Below are 17,965 nucleotides of genomic sequence, written 5' to 3' on the forward strand. Positions count from 1 at the left end.
ATCTTCTGCACCATCACCACCAACTGTTTCAGCATAGTCTATTGATATGCATTTAACCAATTTGCCGTGTAACCGATCGACAATTTCCGCGTTAATTCGTTTCACTTCATCGTTTCTCAGCTGCATCATTTCTCGATTTGGACATAATAAGTCTTCTTTTATTGGGAACTTAAAGTGAGGAAAACATAAAAATTTATAAGAGCTGAGAGCGCAGGAACTGTGTCTGACAAAAGCATTCACACAAATTAGAGGTGAGAGGAACATGGGCATGGACTGTTAACCTGAAATAGTTGAGAGGAGGGTGTGACTTGAAAAAATCTCTTGGCAATAGCCTTGTTTCAGATCTCTGTATTACAGAAAAAAATTAACAATATGACTGCTTGTAATTATGAAACGCATTTTATTTTCTTTTATGCCTTATGTATTATGGTTAAAAACTTTTGTACATATTTTATTAAAGCATGTATTCTATGGAAATTTTATTTATTTCAGTATTGTATGGTCAATAATAAGCCTACAGAATTTCATTTTGTTAATAAAAAATGAATAGTTAACACCTGTGGTGTATAGTTTAATTATAAAAATACACTTTAATATAGGACATAAAACTTCTATTTATCTGGTTATGCAGGAGATTAGTGTAAAAAGGTTTTTAAAGGGATAAAAAATTGGAATTGATATCAAAATTGGCTGATCAAGTAACATGAAATCAGGTATTGGCCCTAAAAAATCTGATTGTAGCATCCCTATTATCTATTTATGTATCTATTTGTTTAAAGCCAATTTTCCCCCTGGGGACAAATAAAGTTCTATCCAATCTAATCTAATATAAGAAAACTGGTAATTAAACAGACTTTCCAGATTCCTGTCCAAAGACTGGACAAGATCTGAAGAAAAGAAATCCTTACTGTATAAGAATGAATAGTATAGCAGTGATGTCAAATGCTTCAAATGATGTCAACACAAAGTGACACTGCAACAAAAACAAAAACACAGATAAACCAAGAAAATGTAGGATTTTCAAACCCACTTAATCCAGTTCATGTTCATGAGCTAAGGCCTGTCCTGGCAGAACTGAGTACAAAGAAGGCACCAGTCCAAAACCTCCTGCAGACACTCCCAGACTCATGTTTATATTGAGGCCACTTTAAAGTCAACTATCTTTGAGGGTGAGTGAGCAAGCTGCAATACCCAGAGAATGGTACAGATGTTTGGTTTGTCTTATACATAAATCTATCACTTCCTAATTTTAGTAGTTTTTTACCATTAGTGTTTGCTGTGTACCAGCACGTATCGCACAAAACTTTCACGACACTTGTCAATCAAATTTTAGCATATCAAAGTCCTGGAAATACACCAGGGTTTTGTTGTTTATGGGGGTGTTGCTACATCCCAATTCCTCTGATTGATTCAGTCAATCTGAACCGGATAATACTGGCACTTTTGTATATTTATTCCAGACACTGCCTAAACCAAAATGATTCTTTGTCTTAAATTAAAAAAAAAATCAATAAGCACTAATGTTAGGCATAAGATAAGGAAAAATGAACGTCAAGTAATAAATAATAAGGTTCCTGTGTAGATCCTTATACTATGAATATAATACCAGGTTATGTCACTTGCAGTAATCCTCAGATGATTCTGCACTTATGGAGTGTGAAGAACTTTGTTTCTTGGTGGAATTGTCTGCAATTTGACTCTGCAAAGTCAAGAAACTAATTATTGACTCTCACCACTCTCCAAAAACCTCTACGCTCAGGCACTATTGAAGAACAGGATGTAGAGGTGATACACTGCTACAAGTACTTTGGGGTTGACTGGCCTCCTAATACAGAGGAACTATATAAGAAAGGGTAGAGTAGCTTCTTTTTTCTTAAGAGACTTCGTTCTTTCGATGTGGATCAGTATGATTTTCTATGCTGTGGTGTGTTTGGCCAGTAATATCACTTCAGGAGAGGTCTACAGAATCAACACGTGCATTAAAAAGACAGGCTCAGTTTTGGGATGCACTTTCGACCCACTAAAGGTTGTAGCTAAGGAGAGAATGAAATCAAAACTGATGAAGCATTATAAGGCTTTTTTTTAATTTCTCGTACAGTGATCTTTTCAGTTTTACTTTTTGAGTAATACTCCTATTTATCCATTTTGGCCAATTCTTTAGTCTTTTTGTTTTATTGCTTTTTACAATAAACTTATTATGAGCCTGAATCAGAAACTCTCTGAAGAGACACCGTCATTTATAGTTGCAGAGTTTTTGCTTTCCCATTTGATATTTTGTAGATACTTCCTCATCCCTATACAGTCTGATTTCCTCAGGTTATAAGTCTTCATTTTGGTGTATGAACAATGCTGTACATCTCCTCTCTGATAAACTAGTATTGAGTACTTTAAGCAAAATGAATTATGCGACAGAAGTGTGTCAAGAAATACTACTGAGGCTCCTTCAAAGCAATATCAATATACCTCCATAATGCCTTACTGTGACTACTCTTTTTATGTTTAGCTAAGTTAGCAGTTTTCTTTCTTTTTAGTAAGTCTTGTATGTGCTTATTTATTTATTTATTTGAGCTTCTGTAAAAATCCAACTTTTCCCCTTGGGATAAACAAAGATCTATCTATCTATCTATCTATCTACAATCACCATTGTATAAGCTAGACATTAAATTCAAGTCTTTACAGTATATGGAATATTAATATTATTAACCCAGCCTTATACCTATTGAAGTAATTATTTTGAAGTATCACAGAGAACTAATTTACTCATTATATGAAAATTGCTATATTTTTATATAAGATAAAAAGATGACTCCATGATTAACCCTCAAGTACAAAATATAGAGCTGTCAGAAAACAGAAGCAGCCCTCTAAATGCATTTATCCTCTGCCCATATTGCTAACTCCTGATATCATTGCAGGTTTAACTATTAACTAATTCAGTGCACAAAATTCAAGTATAATACAAATCCCCTTATAATACACTCTATTTGACTCTTTTCTTTTTTGTTTTATTTCTTTATTCTGCTTTTTTCTGTGCAGCCCAGAAAACAACTGCTCTTCAATTTCATGGTTATTTTAGTTGATTTCACATATGCTTTCTTTTATACAGGATTTCTTTTAAATGAAACAATCACACAAACCCTGCATCTTTCCTTAGCATTAAAGTTCTGTATTGACATGTGCTTTTAAAGCTTGATAGATCACTAGCTTGAAGCAAGTCAGGGTTGTTTGTAGCTGAGTAAATTATAAGACCAGGCTACTTTCATTTCTAGTGGTAAAATGCTTGCTTTATTGTTTCATTTTATTATGTGCTTCTCAAAATGCGGGAGTGGAGCACCAATAAACTGTGCTTACAGCTAGCCTGACTTTTTTTACAAGTCACATTATAGTCTTTAGTTACAAGACAGCAAGTAAAGGTTTCATAAAAAGAATAAACTTGAAGAAAAGAGCTACTTGACCTTCAGTTTTTTGTGATAAATTTCTGAGTATCTGAGGATAAAATCTACACCTGTTACCTGGTCTCTTTGTCCTGTAGTTCTCACCGTAGAAATCATATACTGTGTATATGTGTGTATATATACTTTGTCCAACCATCCATTATCCAACCCGCTATATCCTAACTACAGGGTCACGAGGGTCTGCTGGAGCCAATCCCAGCCAACACAGGGCGCAAGGCAGGAAACAAGCCCTGGGCCGGGCGCCAGTCCACTGTAGGGCACTCGCACACACACACACACACACACACACACAACCACACACCAAGCACACACTAGGTACAATTTAGGATCATCAATGCACCTAACCTGCATGTCTTTGGACTGTGGGAGGAAACCGGAGTACCTGGAGAAAACTCACGCAGACACAGGGAGAACATGCAAACTCCACACAGGGAGGACCCAGTAAGTGAACCACTGCGCCACCGTGCCCCCCTATATACTTTGTGTATAGTTGTGTATTGTGTATATTTTCATGTTGTCATTATGGGGTGTTGTGTGTAGAATTCTGAGGAAAAAAATTAATTTAATCTATTTTGGAATAAAGCTGTAACATAACAAAATGTGGAAAAAGTGATGCGCTGTGAATACTTTCCAGATGCACTGTATACAGCTGAGACATGGGCAATAGAGGGACCACAGGAGAAGAAATTAGATGTGGCAGAAATGAGAATGTTGAGATGGATGTGTGGAGTTACATAAAAGGACAGAATAAGAAATGAGACAATCGTAGGTCCAATAAAATTAGGAGAGGTACCTAAGAAAGTACAGGAAAGTAGGTTGAAGTGAGCAAAAGAGTGATCTGAATGGAAATACAGGGGAAGAGAAAGCTAGAGAGGCCAAAGCACAGGTGGGTGGATAAAATAAAAGAAGTTCTGAAGGATAAGAGCTAGACTGGCAAGGAAGTGCAGGGCCAAGCTGTTTGGAGGTTAATTGTGTGTGTGTCTAATGGCTGTGTTGTTCTTTTTTTTTTTTTTATTCCTACTAAATTGTGGACATATTTCATTTTCAATTTCATCTGCATGTGTTGTTACAACTTATGAGCTGTTTTGCCTTTTAGTGATTTTTCATTTTAATACATTTTATTTACATTTTTTTATGTCACTGCAATTTAAAATGGTTTACAGGGTGGCGCAGCTAGTAGCACGGCCAAAGCACATATCCAGCATCCTGTATTCAATCCCGCCATATCTATGTGGCTTTCCTCTCACAACCTGGTTAAATGATAATTCTGATTTGGTCTCTGTATGAAAGAGAGTGGGTCCTATGATGGACCTGGCATGCTGTCCAGAGCTGTTTCCTGTCTTAGGTCAATGCTGGCAGGATAGGCTCTGGCTCAGTGACACTTAATTGGATTAAGCAGGTTTCAGAATATAAATGTTATGTAATTTAAAACTCAGAGATTCATCTTTACAGTGATTGGTGTAGAGTGGTGTAGTAGGTGTATTTTTAGCTCACTATTGCCTGTTAAAGAATTAGATCTCATTTTTCCTCAATATTATACAGACACTGCTCCTAAAATAACTTAGAACTTTTCTTTGAAGCTGTATGAGTGGATTAACTCTGAAAGAAGAAAAGAAATTTCAGTGGCTGACTTTATTACCGTTACCTCTCTCACCTCTTCATATAAAATAGTCTGATTGACATTCATTGCAGAAAGACTCTGCAGAGCAGAACCAAAGAAAGATGAAAGAAATATCATACCTTTTTATCACTTAAAATGAAATGTGAGTGAACAATTTAAGGTCCAAAAATTCAAAAAATTGATTTTTAGCAATATGCTATAGTGAATCTATAATTGAAATACTGGTGTAAATGCAGGCTGATTGGCAAATATAAATCAATAGTATTTAAAGAGACAGGATAATGAACTGTGTCTTTTTCCATGAGGATCTAATTGTGTGTGGAAAGCGTCTAGAAGCCCTAAGCTGGATGAAGTACACCAAAGGGCCAAGTGCCTGAAGGAAAACTTCTGAGGCCTGGCATCCTCACCTATTATGGATATTAGTGGTTACCAGACTCAGCTCTTCACCCAATTCTCATGCAGTTTCATGGTGTAATTTCTTTTAATTTTTGTAATGTGTACAGAGTACAGGGATATTCCCACTTGCATGTGATAATCAACAAGCAACATGTTGCAACTTTCAAGCACAGTGATTAGGTAGTTATAACAACCTTACTTTGAAACCTCTACCCTCCTTACCTGAAAGTCATATTATGACAGAGACCTTAAATCAAGAAATACATCGTCTGACTCCTACACTCCTTTTACTGGCCTGCTTTTTAACATTATTTTGTATATCCTGGGGTACAGGGATTAATAAGTATGTAAAATAAGGCAGGGTCATACCAATTACAACTAGGAAGCCAGTGATTAAGGACTGAAATTACAAATTACAGAAGAACAATAGTTTTGATTAAGTAAATGAAATCACTTTTCTGGATCATGCAGATTAAGAACACACCTCAGTTCTGCTACAAATAAGTAAGCAATGCAATAACAGAGGGTTGATTATGTCACAAATAAATAATTTTTAGTAGTAATGAGTAAAATGAATAAGCAATGCAATAGCTGAGGGTTAATTATGTCACTAATAAATAATTTTTTGTAGTAAGCTAGCAGGAAGATTGTGTGTAGTATCTGATTGAAATGGTGTTATTGAACATTATTTCTTGCCTAGCCAGTAACATTCTTGCATACAGATAAGGATTATTTGTTTAAAATAGCGTTTTCCTAATGAACCCCACTATTAACAATACTGTACATTCTTGTAAATGAGTTCACAAATTATTTAGTATATTTGCATTTTCATTTAGTAATTCAATGAACTGAATACAAAAGTTGTGTCATGTAACTAGTTATTGCTTAACTTATTTTATTTTACAGTATACAATAGTGCCATCTACTTTTATTAATACTGTTTGTATATTATTTGATAAATCTTGATTAATAATTTGGCAAACAGTCCGAACTGAAATGTTTAATGCTACCAAATGACATGATGATGACAATGCTGAAGGTTCACTTGTACAGCTTTTCTCACCATTTTTGACATCTTCTGGTGTTCTCGGTGGTCCAACAAATATTTTCTAATGGCAACATACATAGATTTCTACACATCCAGAAAATTATTTCTTAAAACTCCAAGAAGCAACGTATACCAGGCAGTATAAGAGTTTTTAAATTGTTAATAATTCAATCCGTATGCATGACACACTCCTGCCCTTCCTTGATTTTTTTTTCTAAAATGTCTGTGCTGAAATATCTATGCTGTTATAATTCTAAACATCCATTCATTAAAGAGTAACATTTTTTTTGTTAGTTTGTTTACAGAAAACACCCCCCCTCCCCATTACCGACATAAGAAAAGCTATTGAATGCTGGTACTCTGGTGTTGATCACTGTCTCTCTCCTTTTGCATGTCCTCCTCTGCTGCTGTTACTGAAATTACTAAAACTTGCTGCCCAATTGTGAATCATTGTCTTTGTTTTGAAGACATCTGCATGATAATCACAGATAAAATGTTTAAGATCACTCACAGTCTTTCATTATGTGTGAGGAAAAATATCATTTTATACGCTAGACAGCAACTTTTGACTTGTGAATTTATTGCTTCTAATAAAATACTTTGTTAAACTGCACTTCTTTCAGTGTCTGGAACTTTTTCGCTTCAGAGTCATGTATGCTGCATTTAATGATGTCAATTGACACTAAGACAATTCTAGAATAAAAGTATTAATTTCTCTATGATGTACTGCTTTTACGAGTGTCTTCAGGTATGCCTTGTGAATTTTAAGAAAAGAGTCAGAAAACCAAGTAAAACACATTTAATCATTTCCCTGACTTTGATTCCATGCATGGCCTACAGGCATATCATTTCTTTTTTTGTAATTAACAACTGACAGATACACAGTCCACAGAACAGTGTGGGAGGCTTGTTTCCTGTGTTCCTACCCGTTTAAGCAGTAAACAAACACTGGTGTAACATGTAGACTATGACTACAAACATTGACAATCTCATTCATGCACAGATTGATTATGGATTTATCCTTGTGTATGTTGACAAGCCTTCATCATCTTACATAATTCTACAAATACTTGCCAACATGGTCTGGAGAAATTTGTTTAATCTCCTTTCTGCTAGAATAAAGTACATGAGCCATGGTTTGTTTATAAGCAAATGACGGCCACTTACCCATTGGAATTAAGTAGATGAAGACATGGCTGTTGGAGAGTAGAATTGCTGGCTGATTATTTGCTGAACACAGAATGGTTCTTCGCTTTTTGGAGCTGTCCTTCCAGATATCTGCCGATAAATTGTTTGATGTGAGATTTATTTATTTATTTTGCAGTAGCAGGGTCACTTTCTCCTGCATATCAGAGATTATACTTTGGAAGCCCTGTTAATTAGTTTTAGGTTATATTTACCAATGCAAATTGTGGCGAAATAATAAATGCAGTCATGCTAGTTTTTAGCTACATGGAATATTTTAGATAGGTACTAACACTTACAGTATGTGATGAAGGAATTGACTGTGCAGTGAGCTACTCTTCTAGCAAACAGATCATGTTACAGGTGAAACTCATGGAGTGAACATCCTTGCAAGAGACTGTTTAATATTAAGTGCACATTGATTGTGCTGGAGAATTCACCTAGTGTATCATGACCAATGTGACAGGAAATGTTAACTATAGCCTGTTTAGTAGATAAACACTGAAAAGTGTCTTTCTGAATTAACTGTTTTCTTGGAAATTTATTTAATTATATATCATTCCTATAACTGCATTTAAAAAATTGATTTTTGTCATTTAGAGACTGGATCTCCAGTGGCAGCTAGCTGTGTTGGACTTGGGAGCTCCCTGAGCCCTCCAGATGGACAAACAGGAAAACCTGTTCCAGGATACAATGGTATGACGATTTGATTGCTGTTTGCTCTCCAATGCTTTCATTTTCTGGGTACACATGTCCTCTGTATTACAGAGGTTTGGGGAACAGAATGTTCCAACACAGAAATCCTACTTTCAGCAAGATGCCAGTCCTTTGCAGGGCAAGCACTCTTTTTCATTCCTCCTTATATCAAGCTAACTTTGAGTCATAAGTGAATCTGACACAAATCTTAAGGGATGTGGCAGGAGACCAGAATACTTTGTGAAACAGGAAAATTAACATTGGGATAAAATGAAAATGCTACAGATACCTTGACCAAGTAGAGAATCAAGCCTGAGTTGCTGAAGCCGAAGGTGTTTGATGTTGGAACTGAACATATTGTGTGTAAATGAAAAATAAAAAAGTGAATTTTTAAAATATGCAAATATATATCTTCAATACATACATGATAAGGGGTTTAGTATCTATATATATAATTCACTAAGGGCACGCAAGACAGTGAGCACAAGCAAGACAGAGCCCCACCCGCCAACTCTAAGACCATGGGATACGCTCGACAGACCCCCGCCCGCCAGCTCTAACCCTCCTACCGCGTCATGGGATATGCACGACAGAGCCACGCATGCCAACTTTAACCGTCCTCCCGAGTCCAGCGTCGCTCTCGAGGCACGCAACAACTCACCAAACACAGCCTCAGTCGCTTTCGTCTTTGCAAAAGTCCACATGCACCCCTGAGCCACGTTGACTTTACACCGCACGCAAGACAGAGAGCCATGATCGCCAACTCACAGAGCCCCGCCCGCCGTCTCTAACTAAGGGCAAGCAAGACAAGACAGCGCACCCAAGACAGAGAGCAAAGCCCGCCTGCTAACTCTAACTAAGGGCAAGCAAGACAGAGAGCGCACGCAAGACAGAGAGCCAAGCCTGCCAACTCACAGAGCCCCACCCACCAACTCTAAGACCATGGGATATGCACTCATTTAGTGTATAAATGGATATAAATAATTGCATGTAAACGATTCGCCAAAATCTGTTGTATGTAACTGATACTGTTTAAAACATTATTGTTTTTTCATCAGAAAACCCGGTTTCCTGTCTACTTGTATTAGTTTGAATGGCACTTTTACCATTCACAATAGGGACGGATGCGCTGACTTATCATCTGGGCAACACATTGAATGCGGCGTCTATCTATATATGTCTATGTTTTCCGTAGCCTGCTACAGGAAGGTACTCTCTCAACCATTGGCTTTGGTTTTGCTCCTTGCTATTTTCGTTATACTGCGACAGTGGTTTCCTAGGCCTGTGTTATACTGAATTCCTTTCTCACCGTTTTCCGTTCCTATTCTTACACTGCCGTATGCTACGGTGGGCTTCGGCTAGTTGTAATTATTCTGAATAACCCTGTTAAAATTAATATATGTAATGGCGGGAGGCAAACAGTCCCAGAAAAAAGTGCACAGGATGTGATAATTAAAAATAAATAACAATAAAACAAAATTAAACTGAAACGTATATCATCTTCATGCAATAGGTTTTATAGCTTTTTTTTTAAGTAATAGCATATTTTTCTCGCTATGCACTTGTAGATACCGAACTAATGAATTGTACAATATCAGACAAACTGATATAACTGATATACAAACTGAATAATTTCTTTTGAACGCTTTGAAATAACTTTTTTTTTGTCTGGTGCCTCCTGACTCACTGATATGAATAAACCCCTATAATGCTTCACCTATCTTCGTGTCTTGTTAAGCACTGAGCTTTTTGGGATTCCCCCCAATTTTTGGCCCTGTAGGCCATTTCTAGACCTTATTCTGCAGGAAATTACACCCTTATGATAAAGAGTAAACTAAAAGGCATCTTCAGAAAAAAATTCATCAGAAGGGCTTGAAGGTATGCATGCCACATCAACAGACTCCAGGGGTTCACCCTCTAATGAGATATGAGGGGCCATATTTGCTCCTTTTCGAAAAAATGGAAATCAGTAATTTAGGCATGTAGATTGTCATTTATACTGTTTTGAGGTTGCTGATTAAGAATATAATATTTTTGATATATAAATCTTTACTGATATTTCTAGCCCTTGGTGTGCCACTGCCATAAGGTTAAATAATGTGGGGTATTGTTTTAGACTTTATTAGGGTCAGTGATTACAAATATGTTATTTTCAATCCTTTACTAACAAACTAGCCCTCTATGGAGTTCTATCAGAGGGTTAAAAATGTCAAATTTCTATTATAATTGAAAATTTTTAGACTTTAAACATCTAAATTGAGATATCCATTATAATATTTTAAATATTCAACAGAACTGTTGATTATGTTTTATTATTATTAATTTGTTGTATTATTTTTTTGGATTTAAGGATAACTGTGATATCGAGTTCAATACAGTGCTTCTGAACCTTGTCAGACATACACATAACAGCGCAGTGTCAAAAACGAGAAAACTGTTAGCTATTCTGATCATCCAGAGATCTATACACTATCAATGTGTATTTTTTCCTATTCCTATTTTTTCTTCGTGTCCACTTTTTCTTTTTCATTTGAGCATGTTATTTTTGTACAGTTTTTAACCTTGTATTTTTATGCGTGGGGTTTGTGCCTTCTTTAAACTCTTGGTTTTGTTTGTACTCATTTGGCGTTAGTTGTATAGACAGGCTGTCGTGTTTGACCACATATGATCAGGTGGCTGAAGCAAACTATTTTGGACTCACTATAAGACCTCTAGCACTAGCCTTTTTTTCTTATTTAGTCCTTCTAATTCTACATTCTTTGTTCTGTGTCTTTCTGTTGATCTGCTAAACCAGGCAGCGCATTTAGTATTGCAGAAAATGTTCATGTATACTGTGCTTTAACACATTGTTATGCTGCTATCGCTAGAGTGTTTGCAATTATATCCTAAATTCAGTGAGAGTGAATTTGCATCATCTTGGAAGATGGGTAGTATTAGACTATATGTCATTGTATAGGATGCATTTGCTCTCTTAATGAGAGACTGTGTTTGCTTTTATAGATGTTAGCGATGTTAACATGTTAAATGTGTTAATGGTGTTAAAAGTCTTAATTTGACTACTTTTACATTGCATTTGCTTGTTTAGGGACATTAAAGAGAACAGCAAACTTTATTGAGAATGCAGTTAAGAAGAATGTCTTTTGGACTACTACTACTTCAGTAGAATTTTTACTGAGAAAATGATATTATTCTGTCCATCACTGCTGTATGCTGATAACATCTCAACCAAAAGTTAAAGCCAGAAGTTTCTCTGTTTCAGCAACATTACTTTATAATTTGTTTCTAGTCCCTGTGAATATCTGAAGAGATTATTTGCTTCTGAATCAATTTTCCATGATTTTGTCAGTGTATATTACTCAGTATTTTATTGAAGCAGTTTTTTTCTGGATTTGATATCTTGATTTTCTTATATCAATCCCTGCTCAAAACTGGAGAAGTGCAGGTCTCTTTTTAGGGAAGCACATGAGGCTTTTAAGTGGAATTCCTTTTAGCATCAAACTGAAGTAGGGTCTTTTGAAACTGTGCAATTTATAAAAGAGAAATTTGTAAATAAAATGTGTTGCTAAAAAGAATATTTGGCATATCTTGCTGTATTTGATTCCTATTGATTATGGATATTTTTTTTTTTTTTTGCAGTTTAAGTTTATATAATATGTCCCACGTATAAGCCATTGTAAATGAAAATGAGTTAAGATGTTCTTTTAGTTGGGTAAAATTAGGAGGGCAAGCTAGTAGTGCTACAAAGACAACAATGGCATACTGAATATAGAACCTTGAATGGTGATGAATGAGACTCTTAAGGGCATGGAGTGGCAAAGTTAAAAAAGAGTGAGAAGTCTAAAGAAGCCTAGTCCCAGGTTGCAAGTTGGATCTAATTGTCTCAGTGTGTATTTTAAATTGTATTATTCCATATCTATCACCAAATTTAGGAAGAATGTATCGAAATGAGATTGTGGTAGGCGCGTCCCTGCAACACTGTTATAATAGAGTATGAAGGTGAAATGTCTTGGTGGCCATGAAAATTTTTTTCCCTTTATTATTTTAATGTCTCTAAAGGAGATTAAAGTGGTAGTTTTGACTTGTGTCACAATAAACAAAATCTTGTATTTGAATGTAATAGAAAAGTGTTTTTACAGAATGTTGCATTACCTGCAGATATGAAGCAAAATGATCTTTTCCATTTAGGTCACTAAGAATCTTGAAATCATGCTAAAACCAGCATTTAGATATTTCAAAAACAGGAGGAGGCAAAGGATTCTTTTTTGACAAAATAGTGAATGAATGAGTTAACTGAATGAAAGTGAAGACTTGTACCATATTTTCCAATCAGCTCATCCTAGTTTAGGATGCAAAGGAGTAGTTAAATTTGAAGGTGAGATGAATTTTTACAATCCCACAAGATAGCACAAGCACATCTGAGAACCTTCGATGCATGGACTCCGAGGGGCTCATGTGAACTGACTTTGCAGGACTGGGAAAGGTAAACCCGTGCATGCAGTGTGTGATGTCTCAGATAAAGAGGAAGACGAGCTGCTTATTGATGCAGTAGGAAAAGAACAACCCTCTGACACTGAACAAGCCTTTGTACACATATCAATAGGAAAGCAAGGTGTAAAGCTTAAGTTTAAATTAAGTTCATAGACAGGCTACCGCTGGCGTTTGTCAGGCCTACGACGAATACTATATTCACGAGATACAAGTTAAATGAGAAGACACAGGGTATAAACGAGACTTTTGATCACTTTGTAACGGAGTTAAAATTGCTGGTGAAGGATTGTGCTTATGCAAATGAAGATGAGATGGTCAGGGATAGACTAGTGTTTGGCACAAACTCAGCAAAAATGCGAGAGAAACTTTTAAGTGCCGGGTCTGAGCTAACATTAAATAAAGCCGTGGACATCGCAAGATCGCACAAGATAGCACTAGTACAGCGGAGAACCTTCGATGCATGTACTCCAAGGGGCTCACGTGAATTGACTTTGCAGGACTGGGAAAGGTAAACCCGTGCACAATACTGCATGCAGTGTGTGATGTCTCAGATAAAGAGGAAGACGAGCTGCTTATTGATGCAGTAGGAAAGGAACAACCCTCTGACACTGAACAAGCCTTTGTACACATATCAATAGGAAAGCAAGCTGTAAAGCTTAAGTTTAAATTAAGTTCATAGACACGCTGCTGCTAAATATTCACAGGCAAATCCACAACTTAATACCAGGAATGCCTGTTAAACATCTTAGATTAACGAGTACCGATTTGGATAGTGAACACTTCAATGAATGAAACCTGTTATCTTTACAACGGTTGACAAACATGGAATATAACTTGAACACAACACATCCTCCAAATACGAACCTGATTGAAAGAAATAATGATAATTAAATCCTTGATGACAGCAACACTCATATCAGTGACTAAACAATTACATTGACAATCATGTTACGTTATTTTTAAAATGTTTCCTTTTCTTTTTCATAACTTTTTTAACACACTACTTCTCCGCTGTGAAGCGCAGGTATTTTGCTAGTTAAAAGATATAGCAGAACAAAGTTTGGTAACAAAACACACAATGAGCGAAAAAGTGTTTTTGTTACGATCACACTGGATATCATTCAATTAATTACACTTTTAATGAAAATAACAGTAAAATGTTTGTTGGCATATGGTAAAAAAATTTTACGCCTCTAAATTATCTTATTTTTTATGTTACAGTTACTGTTCTGGACACAGATATGAAGGAAGCAAAACCTAGAATTTTGGGGAACATTGTGGTCAAGTAAGTATCTGGTTATAAAGAGATGCATTAGTCTGAACAGCCATTCAGACCAGGGGAGTTTCACTATCTTTCACCAGAAATGGGAGCACTTCTTCAGAATGCAGTCAGAAAACTGGAGTGCCGGGACAAAACATAAGTATTCTTTGAAAAGATAGTAACCTAACCTAAAATCAGAATCTGGACTTAGTAGGTACAAGATTATGTCTTGGCCAATATTAAAAAATTGATAGCTAAGTAATTATGAAGGTGTTTCTGTTTTTTCTAATAAACCTGAAAGCTGAAGTTTCACTCGTGTCCCAATAAATGGTGAGCTAGTAGTTCAGAAACCTTTATTTTTTAAGGTATTGCTTATCGAATAAAACAGTTTTTTCTGGTGAGCCCAGACTTCCCTGTTCAAATCTACAGATTACTGCTTTTACTGGGGAATTGGTAAGCATTCTCAAGACAAGTGTGAGATATAATCTTTCCAGCGTGTCCTGGGTCTGCCACAGGATCGCCGCCAAGGAAGACTTGTTTAGAGCAGCTCTAGGCGGGTCATGACAACACTATTAAAAGCCAGGTCAAGTTACAGGGACCTACGTCTCTTACAATTAATGTTGTCTTCTGCCTTATTAATGGACATTTAAATGCAGATTATCACTGCTTGTGTATATGCATGGCATGTTTAAAGAAACCAATTTCAGGACTAAGCATTATTCATTTTGTACCGTGCATTGCACTTGTTTTGTTTTTTTTTTTTTGCTTGTGAGCGGTAAAGCAAAAACTAATTTCCTTTTCGTAATTTATCATTTCTGCTTGACTGCAGCTGCAGGCCTGGATCCAGATTCCTTCCTGTTGAAGGCTGCTCATCTTCTTTGCTTCTTTAGGTGCATTTTATTTCAGCACTGTTTTCCCATCCAGTAATCTTACACTGTACGTGCAATCTCTGTGCATGGGGCCAACCACAGGTATCAATCAAATCCTTTTTCTCCTATGTCATAAGACACTGGTTGTAATGCAGAAAGACAAGTAGAGTGATAAGAGATGCTGCCATGGGGCTGCAACAAGATAATCCATTATAATCTGTAAAACCCAGATTATTTTACTAAGTGCTACAGTTTGCCCCGGAGTGTATTCTGTAGATGTTATGCTTCTTTTCAGTTGTTTTACACAGTGCTTAGGCTACTGAAGACTATACGTGCAGTGACAATGCCACTCACTGCTGTCCCTGGCCTTACACGTAAAGAACTTAGTGGAGCTGCAAATAAATGCCACTTTACATTTCACTTGGAGGCCTTCCTTTCCTAGTGTGAACTAAATAAGTGTTCCGCTTATACAAGTGCCATTTTAGTACTTGAAAATTCAACTTCAGCTGAGTGCTATTCAATTCAAAAGTGAGTGTGAATTCTGTTGTTTGTAGCTGTATGTCTTATTTGTTGTGCTTGTTGCTTTGAATAAAGATTTGAAATGCTTACTTTACACTAGAAAATGATGCTACAGTTGTCAGTTGCCAGTACATCATCTTCAGTTTTATTCAGCTCTTTCAATTGTGGACATCTTAATAAAACTCCATGCCCTTTTCTTACTTTTATTCCTACTTAACAATGTGTAACGGATTCCTTTTTTTATGGACCCTTTATTCTATTCATTTTCCATATATTTTTTATAATGGTAAGTGGTAAAAAAACAGGAGGTTTCCTGACAGAAATGACTAGTAAGAGAAAGGTATTTTAAAAATAAAATGTATTCATATTTTTAGAATTATAAGACAGATACAATCCTTTTATAGGATTCTAGTCTGTCACCAGGGTACACTTATTTACACTAAGCCACTAAGGTAACAACATCACTGGAAACTCAAGATATTACCCTTCAAACACAAGGGATATCCAAGTTAGCAATAAAACCTTGGTTAAGTTTCTATGGCTTAGTGCTATAACACTCCATTATATGGAAATCGAGACCTCCCTCAAATAATTGTGTTATGTACTGTATCAGTGTAAGCTGTCTAATGGCTAAATAAGAATCATGTTTTGGTTCAGACAGACAATCTAGTACACATTTATGCAAAACAAATGTGTAAATCCTTTTTCTTTTGGCCAAAATTAAATATTGGATATTCTATTAGAGAGACCAACTGAAAGACATTTACATTATGTTTGTCATTCTCAGTGTGAACATTTAATAATGGAGGAAATTAGCCCTGCTTCCCACTTTCAGCCAAGTATGTGTATTGCGAGCTGACTATAAAAACACAAAACAGCACCCTGAATGACGACATAGCCTATGAGGAACACCAGCCAGTAAACACTGGAAATGTCACCTTAATCTTGATGAATATAGGAGAGAATGAATTTCAGCTATAGATAATGTTAGTTAGTAGTGCTCAGTCACTTTTCAAAATGGGGTGCCACTGTTATGCTTCTTTTAACAACATGTAGCTTATTACAAGCAAGCAAGGACAATTTTTCTGAGCTAACCACTGGCTACTGTCAACCATGTGGCTTATGGTAAATGAGACCTGGAATGTATCCTTCGTTAAAATTCCATGGGTTTAGTTAACAGGAATGAACAGGCAGCAATATTGATGAGGACAGTTGTAGATTATGTAGCTCTCAGTGTGCATTGTGAAACCATAATCGTGTTCCATACTAGTAGTCTGCAAACCATGTAAAGTAATTGGCACCAGTTATGTTAGAATGTTTTTCAAATTATTGCAAAGTACATCCACATCTCTTACTTCTATATTTTATTGCAAATCTGTTTGAAGTGCCTGCAGCTAGCATTTGATTTCTTTAGCTCTCCAGATATTTGTTTGACTGAATAATAATCAGAATACAGTCCAGGCAGCTAAGATCAACCCTGTAAAGAGGACACAAAGTAGGAACCAACTCTGTAAAGAGCACCACTGTCATTTCAGGCCCCACTACCACACATGGCCACATCAAGAAAATACAAACTTGTCAAATAACCAGCACATCTTTGAAAATTTGGAAGGAGCACTGAAGTACCCAAGGAATAAAAAACACATTTTATTTTGTTCGTTAAAACCATACCAGCATAAGCCATGTCACTTTATTTTATTTTACTTTGACAATAAGTCACTTTAGTATTTGTCACTTTGACCTGATATTATATGCCACCTGTCACTTTGGTAGTAGTATTATTTGCACAATTCTCACTGCACTGGCATTATTTTATGTACCATCTAGTGTAATGTGAATGCGCTATTTGTACCGTATTTGTTGTTTGTGTAGTAAGTGTAGTTAAATGTTTGTATTCATCTTGGTGTAATTAATTCTTTGCTAGTGATACTTTATTGATCATGAGGGAAATTCAAGTATCTATCTATCTGATAGAAAAACCTAGATAAGGGGATGCCATGTAAACTCCATGCACACAATGCCTGAGCTGAGATTTATACAAAGGAATTTGGAGATGTTCTAACCACTTCACCAACATGGCAGCTGTACTATATATGACTTGTAATACATATACGTATACAAAAGAAGACATTGCCGAGTTAAGATTTCTTTTTGTTGTCACAGTACTACAGGCACTCCAGCACATTTGTAAAATTCAGAGTTACTTTTTTCCTTTTTTACACTGTTCTATTTGTCACTTAGATAATATATATACAGTAGCCCTGTCGATGACATTTTTTTTTTCCTTTTCTGTTCCTTTTCCCCATTATTTCTGTCTGGTGGCTATTGAGGCACCCCATTTCTTCACAAGGAATGGCTGCCATCATACTCTTGTAAATGACAGACTGTAACATCTCAGTGTCAAAATGATATAATGCTGAGGATCAC

General features: G+C 36.1%; 1 protein-coding gene across 2 annotated transcripts in view; it reads left to right on the plus strand.

The window, feature by feature from the left end:
- Window positions 1-17,965, plus strand: part of acss3 (acyl-CoA synthetase short chain family member 3) — a 215,911-nt gene that overhangs the window by 155,890 nt on the left and 42,056 nt on the right. For both annotated transcript variants that reach the window (XM_039761751.1, XM_039761752.1), the window contains 2 exons: window positions 8,306-8,401; window positions 14,111-14,174. In XM_039761751.1, the coding sequence (XP_039617685.1) occupies window positions 8,306-8,401; window positions 14,111-14,174 (160 nt within the window). The remainder of the gene's footprint in view (window positions 1-8,305; window positions 8,402-14,110; window positions 14,175-17,965) is intronic.

The sequence above is a fragment of the Polypterus senegalus genome, chromosome 8 (assembly GCF_016835505.1).
Source record: "Polypterus senegalus isolate Bchr_013 chromosome 8, ASM1683550v1, whole genome shotgun sequence".
NCBI lineage: Eukaryota > Metazoa > Chordata > Cladistia > Polypteriformes > Polypteridae > Polypterus > Polypterus senegalus.